Below are 15,634 nucleotides of genomic sequence, written 5' to 3'. Positions count from 1 at the left end.
ATTTTTTCAGGAATTAATCAATATTAAACAGGCATTATGCAGGTATTAAATGTTATAATTATAAACTATCAATCAGATATCTATCAACATGACAAGACCACAATCAGCACTTGATGCCATTTAATAGGTCCAACATTTTGATGATTAACCGTAAGAATGGCAATCAGGGCTACAGTGTTATTGAAATGAGAATAAATCTGATGTTTTGCGATCCTAGCGACGATATACCAATATGTCATAATTTTATAGGGAATACCTACCCTTTAAATACCTTGGTGTATCTTGAAGTTCCCTTGGTGACACAATGTAAGTCAAATAGATAATAGAATGAGTAAACAAACCGACATTCGTTAAACGTTTCAAAACCAAATTAAATCGAAAAGCTGCTACCCCTTCTATAATCAAGCCAATTAAAAATTTTAATTGTCTGTTATTGTAACAGTTTATATTTATTCATACACCGCTTAACGTTCACCCAGTTCTTGTGTATTCTATCACTTTTTACTAAATTCTGCAAAAGAATTTACCATCATACTTTAGTCATGTTTTGACATACAATATTACCGATGTCGAATCGTATTTAATGGAATCTAGTTTTCTATTCAAATGACATCATCATCTCCCAGTTAACAATCCATGATAATAGGGTGTCTCATTAAAGTAATTCTTTTCTATTGACAACAAAAACATTTGAGATGTATCTAATGTGGTTCTTGTTTTCTCTTCAAATATTTGTATTATTTGTATCATGGCGCAATGATTTATTTCCATTGTATTACCTATTAATCGTATTTGAATACACGTAGTTTTTATCTGGCCATACCGGTTATATTTAACCCTTATATTTATAGGGTGTTATGTAATATAGCAGTGCAGTCACCATCAGTTTTGCCATTGTTTTCGCAGTGTACGGACGTTTCTGCATTTAAATTATAATTATATCCTAAATTGAAAATTCTTGAAAATGACGTATTCGTTGATTATTTCAACGCTTTTGATTTTAATCATAACTTCTGGTGGAAACGCTTCAGCAACCTATCAGGATGTCCAGAAACTGGAAACGTATCTTCTATCAAATTACAGTCAGTCAGTCAGACCATTGTTAAATCAATCCGAGACAATGACAGTCAGTGTAAAGTTTTCGCTAGACGGCGTTCTTAAAGTTGATGACGTGGAGCAAACTATCACCACTAATGCTGTCTTTAAAGTTCAATGGATGGATGAACTTTTAAAATGGAATCCCGATAACTTTGGTGGTATAGGCATTGTAAATATTCCAGAAGAAAAACGATGGTTACCTCACATCATGATAACTAATTCTGTTAATGAGAGAGACTTGCTTTATGGGGACTCCAATCCGTATCAGATTTTTCCCGATGGTTCTGTAACATGGACACCTGCTGCTGTGGTTACAACATTTTGTGCCCTGGATATGACATACTTTCCTTATGATAAACAAATCTGTGACATCAACATTCTCCCTATTGACTTTACTCAAAAGCAACTCACACTTGTCACAAACAACAAAATCTCAACCACACAGACACGAGAAAATGGCGAATGGATTCTAAAAGACCTAAGCGGCACTAACGAAACTGATGGAAACAGTAAGGCGTTATCAAAAGTGACTGTCCGACTCACATTGACCCGACGCCCGACATTCATACTTCTTAATGTATACCTACCAATTATTATACTGTCGTTTTTGAATGCTGCTGTGTTTGCTGTTCCAGTTGATTCTGGTGAGAAGTTGAGCTATGTTCTGACAGTACTTCTGTCTTTGGCTGTTTTTATGAGTACTGTCAGCGGTATGCTACCAACTACCTCGAATCACACACCATATATCACCATCTATCTATCTTGTCTGATCGTCATCAGTACATTATCTGTCTTAATGACAGTACTAATTATAAGAGTACACCATAGAGGCACAGAACACCCGATACCACCATGGTTACATTGTGTTGCTCGACTGGTTGAACGAAGATCAATGAAGCGAAATCAAGTTACGGATACAGTTCCTGTGGAAAAGAACATTTCTTGGGAGTGTGTAGGAAAGGGATTAGATAAGATATCTTTGTATGTGTCAACATGTGTGCCGATTATTATGTGCACCATTCTTTTTCTCACGATTTATTATCAAATATGATCTACCACATTTCAGTGAGAGTATAATTTAATAAGTCCCAATAATACTTCATAACATATCTTTGTAAGCGTCGACATGTGTAACGACGCCATTCTTATTCTTACCAGGTGTTATCAAATAGAGATACACTTCGAATTAATATATTAAAATACCTCAATACAATTTCGTTATTTATATTTCTATGAAACTGGTACCAATCTTTTAACCCATAAAATTTGAATGCAATTCAGTGAACGTATAATAATAATTATATTATATTAAAGTTTTGCATTTACTGAAATTGATACAAATCGCTTAGGACATAAAATATGAATGCAATTCGGTAACAGTATAATAATATATAAAAGTATATCAATACAATTTCTGTATCTGACCATTTTTTGAAGTTGAACACCCGGTACCACTATGTAATGGGTTACCAAATATGAGCACATTTCAGTGACTGTCTATCTTACAATATAGAGTATATGTATTTCAATATAACTTCAATAGGTTTCTGTATCTGACCATTTGTTGCGGATTGTATTAAACGCGATTCCCAACAACATCAATCTTTAAAATTATACGTCACCATCATGTTCATAATGTGTTATCCTACTGACCCGACGAGAACAAAACAACCGGAATCAAGTGTCATATAATGAGAAGACAGAGCAGCATATTTTCGTATTTGAATGTCCTTTAGAATCGATGACACAGCTGCAACTTCGAGTTTCATGTTTACAGTTGCACCCCCTAGTATAATACAATATAGTACAACAACAAAACATCAGTCCGCTATGTAAAGTTTTTAAATGAAAAATGATACCACTCCCCATTCCAAGAGATTCATTGAAGAACATGATATAGTCAGTGGTAAGAAGAATATAATACGCTCAACAGAATCTAGTTCGGTAATAGCCTTTTATAATATCATTTCTTAGATGTATAAAAACATAGCTGATAAACGAGATATGGTGCAGTTTATTTAAAGGAGCTAAATCGCTAATATTTGGGATCTAGAAATTGACACAAATTGGCCGCAACGCATATAATAATGTAATATGAATGTATATAAACTGATTTACATTCATTCGTTTCTGTTTTTACTCCAATTTCAAATCAGTTATGTTCGGCGAAGTACGCGAGAAGTCTCAACGGAAGGACAAACTCTAGCATCTGGTTATTCCAGTCTACACCGATAGTATTTATTGCGCATGCTCTAAAGATAAGAGTATAGCGTTACCGTTTGACATGACTTGTGGAATATGTCTGGCCATGTTCTTTGAGTCCCTTGTTTATAGCCTACAAATGGCACTGAAACGCAATATGGTACACGATTTGTGTACCACTATTAAAATGTTTATTTTGACATAAGCATTGGATATCAGAAGCCCATCTTTTCCCGGTAAGATCAAAACACCAATGTTGATTTAGATTGACAAATATTTCGTGTTTTCAATGTCGAAGATTTTGGATGATATTGAGTTAGAGACATAGCTACTTTAATACATATCTAATACTAATGGAAAAGTAGGACGTTAAAGCTAATTCCATTATATTTCTGATACTTATGGGTAAAGAAGCTGTTTATTACCCTTTTGAACACCCCTGGGTTTGCATTAGACATAGAATTTTCATTAAAATGGAAATGAAATGGGATTTAACGTCCTACTGTACAGCTACAACTCATGAAAATGTCTATGCATGGGAAACCAAATAACGCCCAAGGGAAATTAACGCGTTCCCATTGGGATTTTACAGGAACAAGAATTTGTCTGCATGATAACCATGGTGGACTTCGGGCATTTCATGAGGCAAGAACTTTCCTATGGAACAACTGTAGTGCCCTGTGAGGTTTCACTGAGACATCAATAGGGGGAACACGAACATAGATAACCATGGTGGCAAATGGGCAATTCATGGGACTAGAATTTTTGTATGAAATAACTTTAAAAAAAACACAAAAAAAACAGAATAAAAGACAAACCCTGGGATTGCGGCGACCGAAGGTTGCCGAAAACCATACGTGCATTTCAGCGTATTTATATAGGGGTAATCACTTGCAAAGAGGACGACAAATAATTAGTAATTATAGACATAGCTCACTGGACTTTTTTCGATGAGTTTTGGAATTGGTTGACAGGTAGCGGTTTGTTAATTGTCCAATATATCAATCGCGTCCCCGTTTCTCACTCAACCAATTAGCTTGACAACAAGAATCGCGAACCGGTGTCATCCGGCCACGGCCATACCCCTCCCCCTTCGGGTGTCATCTTGTCACTGGGGCTCGGCAGATATGTTGATTCAGGGCCTGGCGACCTCATGATCCTTCACTGGGTAGTGTGCATTGTTTGTGGCCATTTTCTGGTTGTTAGTTGGGGTTTCTGTTCGATTTATTAAAGATGGAGTCATTAGAACAAATTCAAAATCCTATTCAATATACATTTAATACTATCATTTAATACTATCTTTAATATCCATACATTTAAGCATGTGGGTCAAACACAATATTTGTTTAGATAACACTTACGACAGTCCCTTTATATTATTTTGCCTATTAATTTCACTTTCTAACTGTACAATATTTTCTAAATAAATACTAATTAATGGATTACAAATATTTGCGTGCATAGAAATTGTATATACAGTAGCAAAACGTTGGTTGTCAACTGCATCTGTAAACGGGATTTGGTTTCAAGCCAATCGTATTCATACAATGTTCAACGATATAACCAATTTTGGATAATATATGAAAATAAACTAATAAACTAATATTCTTGAATAGTATATTGAACCCAAAAATCCTTTTTAAGTAAAGTCCATATTTTAATTCGATACCCCTGTTAATTTTCTGAAATGAAAACAGCGAGTTGACAATCATATTTTTATCTGTCTGGTTCGAAAACCCAGCACCAGAAATCGTTCATATATATCTCTAAGATGGCATTATCTATAATGCCGAACTGGCCACTGTTAGGAATCTTGCTCGGTGAATAAAAATCTACAGAATTTGAAAGTAAAAAAAGACATTCCATTATTTAATGGTCAACTACTAACAACAAATGTCCCGAAAGCTGAGTAGAACAAAATAGCTGTCCTTAAAATGTATGAAGCAACTGATGTCCAGGGAATACAGCTAGGAAATGTCTACATAACCTGTTCTTTGACAAAACAACTTTATTTTAAAGTTTCTGTAAATTTGCCAGTTTTATTAACTGGGAAGGATAGTTTAAAACATTGGTTACGTTCGAGATGGATAACATGACATACGAAATAGTATGTTCAGATCTTGGATTTCATTCAATCATCGGGTGTTCGATTGGCCGAGAAAGTTCATCCAGATTTTCCGGCGCGGTTCCCCTTGTCAATGATGCAGGACGGAGGGACTGACAAGGACAGTTGTCTAGTCTTCATTAGCCAAGTTCGGAGCAGAACAGTAGAAGGTTAAACCCCATTTCATTTCATTCAATCATCAATTTTGAAGCATGTTAACTTTTCTGATCCTTTGTCCTGTCTTTAAGCTATAGATAATAAACAGCTTGACCACCCTTTAGTAACCATCACAGTTGCATCATTTCGTTCTACTTCACTAACCACTGGGTCCATTTACGGGAGAGACACATATCCAAATTATCCGCCCTTGACAATAGTACAAATTTCGACCAATCAAACAATTTCATAAATATATAGCTTGTGGACGAAGGGGGGGAACTCGCATTTTGTTGAAATTAAGATGGAGGCAGGCCACCATTAATTTCCTAATATTAATTCTGGCCCTTTGCCCGACTCCAACTTTTCCCCAAATTTTCGTTGGGCTGAATATTTTTATACGCCCAAATTTTCACGTGGACGTATTATGCCTTCGCCCCTGTCTGTCCGTCCGTCCACAATTTGTTTCTTGACACTCTACAGGTCACAATTTGTATCCGACGAAATTTGCATTATAGAGTTATCTCCAAATGATTTCGGTTCCTTTCGATATTGGCATGTATCGGATCGAAACTTCGTGGATTATGGCCCCTGATAGTATGAAAAATCACGCTTATAGCTTGTGGACACTCTAGAGTCACAATTTTTATTCGATTTAGACGAAATTTGTGGACACTCTAGAGTCACAATTTTTATTCGATTTAGACGAAAAATGCAATATAGGTTTATCTCCAAAAGATCTCGATTCCTTAGGATACTCGCGCACATCCCCCTAGAGGTCACATTTTTTATCTGATTTACGAAACCGTTCATATACATCACCGCTACACTTTAATGATGATTGAGTTCGAATTTCGTGAAAATCGGACCGAAACTGCCCGACAATGTAAAAGTATGTAATAACAAGGCTATGGATTTTGATGAAACTTTATATATATGTTTATATCCCAAAGATCTTGATTTCTTTCGATATTCGCGCATATCAGACCGTAACCTAAGGCCCCTGATTGTACGAAAAATCACGTTTTAGGTTGTGGACCCTCTAGAGGTCACATTTTTTATCCGATTTAAAAAAAAAAACGTTTACGTCTATCATCGTTACACCCTAATGATGGTTAAGTTTGAATTTTGTAAAATCGGACCGAAACTACCTGACAAAATGGCCGCTCCTTGTACGCAAATAGTGTAAAAGTATGTAGTGTCAAGGTTGTGGACCCCCTAGATGTCACAATTTTTATCCGATTCAGATGGAACTTTAAATATATCTTTATATCCTAAATATCTCAATCCCTTTCGATATTCGCGCAATTCAGACCATCACTTTCTGTATTATGGTCCGTAATTGAACGAAAAATCGCCTTGTTTTAGCTTTTTCTCTATCAATCTCTTGCAAAATGTGGGCATATTCTGCCTGACAACCGCTGGTTTAAAGGGTACGTTTCAAGTTTTCCTTAGCGACGTGAACATATGTAACGAGAGGAGCAGCTTCCGTGACCAATTATGCAATATTAGTATCAGTTAACAATGTTCTGCCATCTAAGTGAGTTCGGAAAGGTAAACAATATTTGCGTAGTTAAACAGTGACAAATAACAGTTTATAGGCGTGATATATGAAATGAAATGAAATGAAATGGGATTTAACGTCCTACTGTTCTGCTCCTAAACTGGGCTAATGAAGACGGATATACGCCATACAGTGTGCTATGAGGGAAATTTTGCCCGGGCAGCGGGGCTACGGACTAGTCTTATATCGAATTCCAACTGCCAAGGGATCTTTTATATGCACGCCAATATGTACACGGGACCTCGGTTTTACGTCCCATCCGAACGACTAGACAGCTGTCCTTGTCCTGCATCACTGACAAGGGGAAACCACGCCAGAAAATCTGGATGAACTTTCTCGGCCAATGCGTGATATGAATCCCGTACAAAGTACAATATTGTGAAAGTTGGATCTATTGTACAATAATGGTTCAATTATGGTGAATTGATATTCCGTCTATCTTTGCTGCTCCCTAAATAGTAAATTAGCCCGCCGACATCTTTATATTTTGCGAAATCTAAATCTAATTGATGGGCATGGCGATTACCTTGCGTTGCTATTTAATTTAGTTTTCTTTATTAAATGTTAAAAAATCAATTTGGGTATATATTATGGTGCATAACAGTCATGATAAATTTGTAATTTTCCAAAAATGACATTAATGCTAACAGAGGACAATAATTACAAACCGCAGACTATTGAACACAACAGTTACAATCTATTAAGTAAACAAAGATACCATTACATAGCACTGAAATCGATTATCAAAATCAATATGAATGTATTTGGGAACCAAACAAACAAATTAATGAATATCGTTATAATGTAAGGTTTGCCTAGTTTACTTTATAATTAAAGTCGAAAAATACAATATCAAAAAATATCGTTGGAGATTAAAGAGACATTTTGTTGAAAGAATAATCTATATTAGTTGCTGTCGAGATTTGTAGGGCAGGGGATATATTTTTACACGTCCACATTCATAATGTGGACGTATATTGCCGTCGCCCCTGTCTAGGTGTGTGTGTGTCGCCTACAGGTCACAATTCTTAAGTGGTCATCTTGAAACTTTACATACTTATTCCTTATACCCTAAGGATGATCCCTGTTGTTTTTTGATGCATGCCCGACCCCACGGGGCAGAGCCACGCCCATTTATTGTATTTGTTTGTTTGTCGTCTACAGGCCGCATTTCTGAACGTATCATCTTGAGATTTTGCATACATATTCTTTGTACCATAAGGAACATCCATGTTGTTTAGTGTGCATGCCCACCCCCAAGGGGCAGAGCCACGCCCATTTTCTTTTTGTCGCCTACAGACCACAATTGTTAAGTGATCATCTTGAAACTTTACATACTTAATCCTTATACCCGAAGGATGATACCGATTGTTTTTGGTGCCCGACCCCCAGTGGCAGAGCCACGCCCATTCTTGTATCTATTTGTCATCTACAGACCGCATTTCTTAACGTATCACCTTGACACTTTGCATTCTTATTCCTTCTATCCTAAGGTGAATGCCCAACCCCCAGGAGCAGAGCCACGCACATTTTCTTTTTCTGCTTCTGTATGTCACTTACAGCCCGCAATGCTTAATCGATTGCCTTGAAAACTTTTATATACTTATTCCTTATACCATAAGGCTGACCTGTATTATTTTTGGTGTATGCCCGACCCCCTGGGACAGAGCCACGCCCAATGTTTGTGTGTCTTTTGTGTCGCCTACAGGCCGCAAGTCCTAACAGATCCTTTTGAAACTTTGCATACCTATTCCTTATACCCAAAGGATTCCCCCTATTGTTTTTTGGTGATTGCCAAACCCCCAGGGGCAGAGCCACACCTATTTTTCTTTGTGTCTCTGTGTGTTGCCTACAGGCCAAGATTCTTAATGGAGTGTCTTTGAACTTGGGATATTGTATTCCTTAGACCCTAAGGACGACAAATGCCTGTCCCGCCCCCCAGGGGCAGAGCCACGCCCTATTTTTGTGTTTATTGTTTACAGGCCGCAATTCTGAATGGATCAACTTGATACTTGGCATATGTATTCCTTATAGCCTAAGGGCGTCAACTATTGATTTTGGTGAATGCCCCGACCCACAAGGGCAGAGCCATGTCCAATTTTTGCCTGTAGCGCTCGAAGGTCAGTTCTGAATGTATTATCTTGGAACTTGGTATACTAATTCCTTCTAAGGACGGCAACTATTGATATTGTCATTTCAATAACAGGGTGGTACCTATTTATATTGTTCCATATCCAACCCCTAGGGGCAAAGCCACACCCACACTGCAATTCTGAATGGATCATCTTGGAACTTTGCATAATTATTCCTTATTTAGGTGCTTGCCCCGACCTCTTGGGGCAGTGTTACGCCCACTTTTTTGTTAATATTTTGTCTGTAAATTTGGCAAAACAACCCCAACGCCAAGCCTTCTTTGCCTCTTGTCATATTACAGCGATTTCATATTTTATTCTCTTCATTTTAAAAAGTGCCATATCAATTAAATTTGGAATGTGGACGTATACTGCAGCGTTATCGTTGCTCTCGTTTAAAAAGTAACTTCGAAAACTTAGTAACAGTTCCAGCTCCGATTTTGTTTTGTTATTCCCGATTGTTTGTGGTTGCAATTGAATTTATTCCCACATTTCATCCTGTTTGATTTTTCAGTTATTCACTACATTTTGGTCTATGAAAAGAGACGTCTATATGGACGCGTTCAATACGTCGCAAACTGTGATTGGTCGATTCCCGACCAACCTACCATTAAAAACCAATGATACAGAACATTTGACGAGAACTTTTGAATGACTTTGATTAGTTAGTAGTTAATCAAGAACAATGATACTGTTATGCGGTTATCACCTGATAGATTGGGTGAAAATACAAATATGTATTTAAGTGACACTTTTACCATTTAAAGCACTTCTTTTGATATTCCTATATCCTTTTTCATGGACTTGATGATTTGACGCATGCCAAGGACTCGACAAAAGGCTCATTTACATAAATGTATTGATATGATTTCAAGTTGTTATAGGAAGATAAAATATATTTAAAATATATATTTATTTGTAGAGTAACTTTTATTGTCACGGAATATTGAGACTAAACAAATACATCGGTTTTGATAATCACTGAACAAAAAACTTCCGATTAACCTGACAATTTTATAATCTGCTGTAGTACTAGAGATAGCCACGAATGTAAACACGCGTTTATTAGTCGGATTCGGTTTGTTACATAATTCCCATCCGTCGGCTTTTCGGGAAGAAATCATGGAATAAGCTTTATTTTGTAGGTTTTGATGTTTGATTACAAAAAAACAATGTTGACATTTTTTCTGAGTAGGTCTTCATAGTATGGGACGCCATTATTTGAGGGTAGCCATTTTGCGATAATATTCCAACTTATTTTCACCTTATTTATAATGTTATCGACATATCAACTGTGATTTGGCAATGTATTAATATTGGCAGGGTTCATGACTATACTTCAGATTGTTTTCCATCATTTCAGTATGATATTTCCAAGATGGCGACCATTTTTGGCGGGAAAATCGGACGATGTGCTGATTTCGATTAAGTAGTAGTGCTTGGTGTCAAAATATATGTTTTTCGGGGCCACAGATTCCATTCCTGACATTTACAACCTTGTAAAATGATCACATGTTCATATATACTATTCAAAAAAAGTAGGGGATATTTGATTTTTAAGTGTTATTAAAGTCACCTAATGAAACTGACGAAGAAACAAATGACAAAATGAAATGAAGTTCACATTCATCGATTTATTCCAAATGATCGTTAGACTAAGTTAGGCACAGACTGACTATTATAAGGGTAAAATGATACCCGGGGTCAAACAGCAAAGTTACCACAGCATCACAACCAAGTCAGTAACGGGTAAATCCTCCTCTGTTTGCCAAACAAGCATTGATCCGACGTGGCATACTCCTAATGAGACGTCTAAGGTCATTTTGGTCCAGATTGTCCCATTCCTGTTGCAACGCAGCAGCAAGTTCTTGGACATTGGCAGGACGTTGTTGACGTTGACGTAACCTCTGTCCAAGCATGTCCCAGACATGCTCGATGGGGGAGAGGTCGGGACTCAGTGCTGGCCAAGGTAATGTGGTGATGTTCTGTTGTTGGAGGTAACCTGTAACGATCCTGGCCCTGTGACATCTTGCGTTGTCATCCTGGAAGATGAAACGGCGGCCATGACGTCGTGCGAACGGCACAACATGGACTGCCAAGATGTTGTCCCGGTAGTACTGGCCTGTAACACGCCCTGCAACAACATGTAAAGCCGTTCTTCCAGCAACAATGGTGCCTCCCCACACCATAACAGAACCACCCCCAAATCGATCATGTCTGATGACGTTAACGTCTTGGAAGCGCTCGTTTCGACGACGCCACACCCTCCTACGTCTGTCCAAAAAATCAACAGTGAACCTTGACTCATCTGAAAACATCACATTGCTCCAGCGTCGATTATCCCAGTGTTGACGATCCCTACACCAACGACGTCGGGCGCGAAGGTGACCCCTATGCAGTCGATTCCGAATCGTCTGGCCACTCACTCTCACACCAGTGTCTGTTTGAAGACGAGCGCTGATCTGATTTGCTGTGATGACACGATTTCTCAAGGCCAAGGTACGGATAAATCGATCCTGGGCTTGAGTTGTCGCCCTTGGTCGACCTGAGCGTGGTCTGTCCTGTACAGATTGTGTATCACGGTATCTGGACCATAGCCTGCTTATGACAGACTGAGAAACATTCATCGTCCGCGCCACAACCGCCTGTGTTGTGCCGATCTGTAGCATGCCAAGGGCACGTAACCTTTCATTTTGGGTAAGCCGACGCATATCAAAATTTGTTTTCTGGTCACTAAAACAATTAAACTGATGTTTCCACCCTGGAATTCAATGCCACAATGACTGTAACATTCAAAGTCAGAGTCGTGCAAATCTTGGGTTGGACCCCCATGATGATCCCAAGCATCACCTGCATTCCATGCGGTAGCTATTGGTGCGTTTGGGCGTCACATGTAACTGGAAATGTTTCTTCTGTTAGGTTCTATAGTGACCTTTTTCGTAGTCATTTGCATATTTTAGTATTATGCCCCCAAAATCAAATATCCCCTACTTTTTTTGAATAGTATACTTAGCATATTTCCAAGATGGCGGTCATTTTTTTGGCTGGAAAATAGGACGATATGCTGATATTGATTAAGTAGTCGTCGTTGGTGTCAATATATATGTTTTCAAGGGCACATAATCCATTTCGGTCAGTAACAACTATGTAAAATGATTATTTTGCACATTTACAATATGACGGACATTTTTGGCGGGAAGATGGAACGATGTGCGGATATTGAATAAGTAGTCGTCTATGGCACCAAGATATAGTTTTTGGGGAGCAGATTCCATTTTTGCCGTTTACAACTGAGTAAAATTATCACATGTTCACATATTTAGCATGTTCAAAAATGACTTTCTTGTCGGGCGGGAAAATGGGACGATGTGCTGATTTTGATTACGTAGTCGCGTTTTTGTGTCCATATTTGTTTTTCGGGGGCGCAGATTCGATTTCTGCCATTTATAACTGCGTGAAATGGTGGTATGTTCACACAGTCAGCATATTTTTGTTTGTGGCAGGACGTTTTCTAAACACATTACTGTAAAGGTTTCTGAATCCAATTCTGCTATGTATAAGCTTGTAGCATGTTACTGGAAGCCTGTGCCGAGTTTACCCATTAGGTGTATTATCCAACAATGTAGTAGTTGAACTCCAGCGCAATATCATTCCACATGTTCGTTCTACATTCATCTTGGAAGTCAGTTGATAAGATAACCTGTGCTATTGGGGCTTCTTAGCAAGTATTTCATTTACAGCCACGTCCCCACCACTATCATCCACGTTGCTGCCAGGCTGGAACGAAGCTCCTGGCCATATGCTTGCTACGCTGTTACGACCCTTATGTATATATAGGGAATATACTGAGCCTCGTCCATCAGCTCCAGTCTAGCACCCAAAGAGGAAACCTCAAGAAAACTATGAAATGTTCTTGATTGCTTGGTTATTGGTTGTTTTCTGCTTTGAAAGTGAATGAGGACGGGTGAGCATGGCACAGTCTCTATAGGGGTGAAGAGAGAACGCCTTACGCCTGGTAGGCATGTCACTGGAGTGTGGTCAGAAAGTATCCCGGTCTGACTGGTAACTGCGAGATCATGGTGGGAACACTTCTCGCACAGCCATATCTTGGCCATGAGCGTAGAAAGATCTTGTAGTAAGCGCTTGGTGTGGTCGTTGCAGGCGCAAGATGGGCACATTGCGTAAGCACGACGCTGCCGCTATGCTCTTTTTGTTTGCATGCCAGGAATAGGCTTTATTTTCCCAGGAAAAACGATGATAAATAAATGCTAATAATGTGTTTAGAAAACGTTCCACCATCTTGGAAATATGCTAAATTGGTGAACATACGACCATTTTACGTAGTTGTATAGGACAGAAATCGAATCTGCCTCCCCGAAAACATATATATTGTCACCGAAGACAACTACTTAATCGAAATAAACCCTACGTCCGATTTTCCCGCCACAAATGGCAAAATGGCAGCAATATTGGAAATATATTAAATATGTGAACATGTGATCATTTTACAAGGTTGTAAATGTCAGAGATTGAGTCTGCGCCCCCGTATATATATTGACACCAAACACTACCACTTAATCAAAATCTGCACATCGTCTTATTTTCCCGCCAAAAATGCCCGCCATCTTGATAATATGCTAAGTATATGAACATGTGATCATTTTACAAGGTTGTAAATGTCAGGAATGGAATTTGTGACCCCGAGAACATATATATTGACACCAAACACTACTACTTAATCGAAATCAGCACATCGACCGATTTTCCCGCTAAAAATGGGCGCCATCTTGGAAATATCATCATGAAACGATGGAAAACAATCTGAGATATAGTCATGAATGCCGCCAATATTAATACATTGCCAAATCACAGTTAATATGTCGATAACATTATAAATAAGGTGAAAATAAAAAATAATTTGTAATATTATCGCAAAATGGCTACCCTCAAATAATGGCCTCCCATACTGTGAAGACCTACTGAAAAAAAATGTCAACATTGTTTTTTTTTGTAATCAAACATCAAAACCTACAAAATAAAGCTTATTCCACCATTTCTACCCGAAAAGCCGACGGATTTACATTAACGATCGGACTATATAATTATACATAAATCGAATAAAAGATATAATATATGACTTTGGTATAGACGACACGTTAACAATACGGATTTATCTCCCTCTCAGGAAATTACTAAGTGTGCACAAGAGAGAGCAAAAAAGAGTTTAACGTCAACTCGACACAAACTAGGTCATTTCGGTACTGGCATATGGCCCAATTTTATTTCAATAAGTCGCGTGCGCGTAGGGATCTTTAGCAGTGGGATGACCAGGAGAAAACCCACGAGGTTGGACAGGCGACCCTACTTCTTGTCACGTACAACCGGGGAATCGACACTACGCCTTTGACTCAATGACAGACCTTATGATACAACGCGCACGCCATCTAACCCCTCATCTGGTACAATAGATAGTGTGTCTACGCTGCCCTCATCGCCATCACACTCATAACTTTCACTCTCCACATGCGCAGTACCTATAGGAATGGCCAATATAATTAGAATTATATGAAGAAAATTTGGATATCTGTCCCTTTTCATATTTAAAAATTGCTTCCAAAGTTTTAATAAAAAAAACTGTTCAGTTGAATGATGTTTTTTAACATCCCTCTTTAAGGTTACCCATTCTTTAAGAATTTTAGAAGTGTCATATTTGTTCGCTATCAGCACAGTTTCAAAATGTAAAGTTAATGTTTTTACTTCTAAATTACCATATGATATTAACTCTGTTTCTGTAACTGGCCAGTTTGTTATATCGATAAAGTCTATACTTGAAATACACTCATCTTCTAAAAAACTAGAAAATCGCATATTAATTTGTTCAAAAACATTCTAAATGGTTGTTTTACATGTTTCACTGAAAGCAGTTATCAATATTTTCATACACATAAACAGAGTCCGAAGCACTATTAATAGTTATACATTTAGACTTAAAATCTTCAACTGACTTGCATGATGCAGGATCTGATTTCAAAATAGTTAGCATACCAATTATACTCTGTATATTAACTCTAATTGAAGAAATTGGTATATTAGTATCTTGAAAGTTCTTTGAAAAATCACAAAGATATTCCAACAAGGTTTTGTAAAAGTGACAGTACAAAAGAATTTTGTGTGCTTTAAGTTTGTTGAGATATCCCTTACATTTATAACTGTCCTCCTTCCGAATATCTCGTCGCTCACCCGATCCAAGTTCCTGCAGATGACTAACAATAGCAGTATAATCATGCAGTAGAACCCTCACGGCATTTAACCTATGTTCAACCTATGTTTTTTCACACTTATCATTAAAACGTCACCTATTGACTGGAGTTCACGCCA

General features: G+C 37.9%; 1 protein-coding gene across 1 annotated transcript; it reads left to right on the top strand.

The window, feature by feature from the left end:
• Positions 1-1,120: 1,120 nt before the first annotated feature.
• LOC126824308 (acetylcholine receptor subunit alpha-like) lies at positions 1,121-14,998 on the top strand. Its single transcript, XM_050553507.2, has 3 exons — positions 1,121-1,267; positions 1,622-1,900; positions 14,981-14,998. The coding sequence occupies exons 1-3, from the start codon at positions 1,121-1,123 to the stop codon at positions 14,996-14,998; spliced, it is 444 nt and encodes a 147-aa protein (XP_050409464.2).
• Positions 14,999-15,634: the final 636 nt, after the last annotated feature.

This window comes from Patella vulgata, chromosome 6, assembly GCF_932274485.2.
Source record: "Patella vulgata chromosome 6, xgPatVulg1.2, whole genome shotgun sequence".
In the NCBI taxonomy this organism is placed as follows: domain Eukaryota; kingdom Metazoa; phylum Mollusca; class Gastropoda; family Patellidae; genus Patella; species Patella vulgata.
This window is presented reverse-complemented; position numbering and strand designations above follow the sequence as displayed.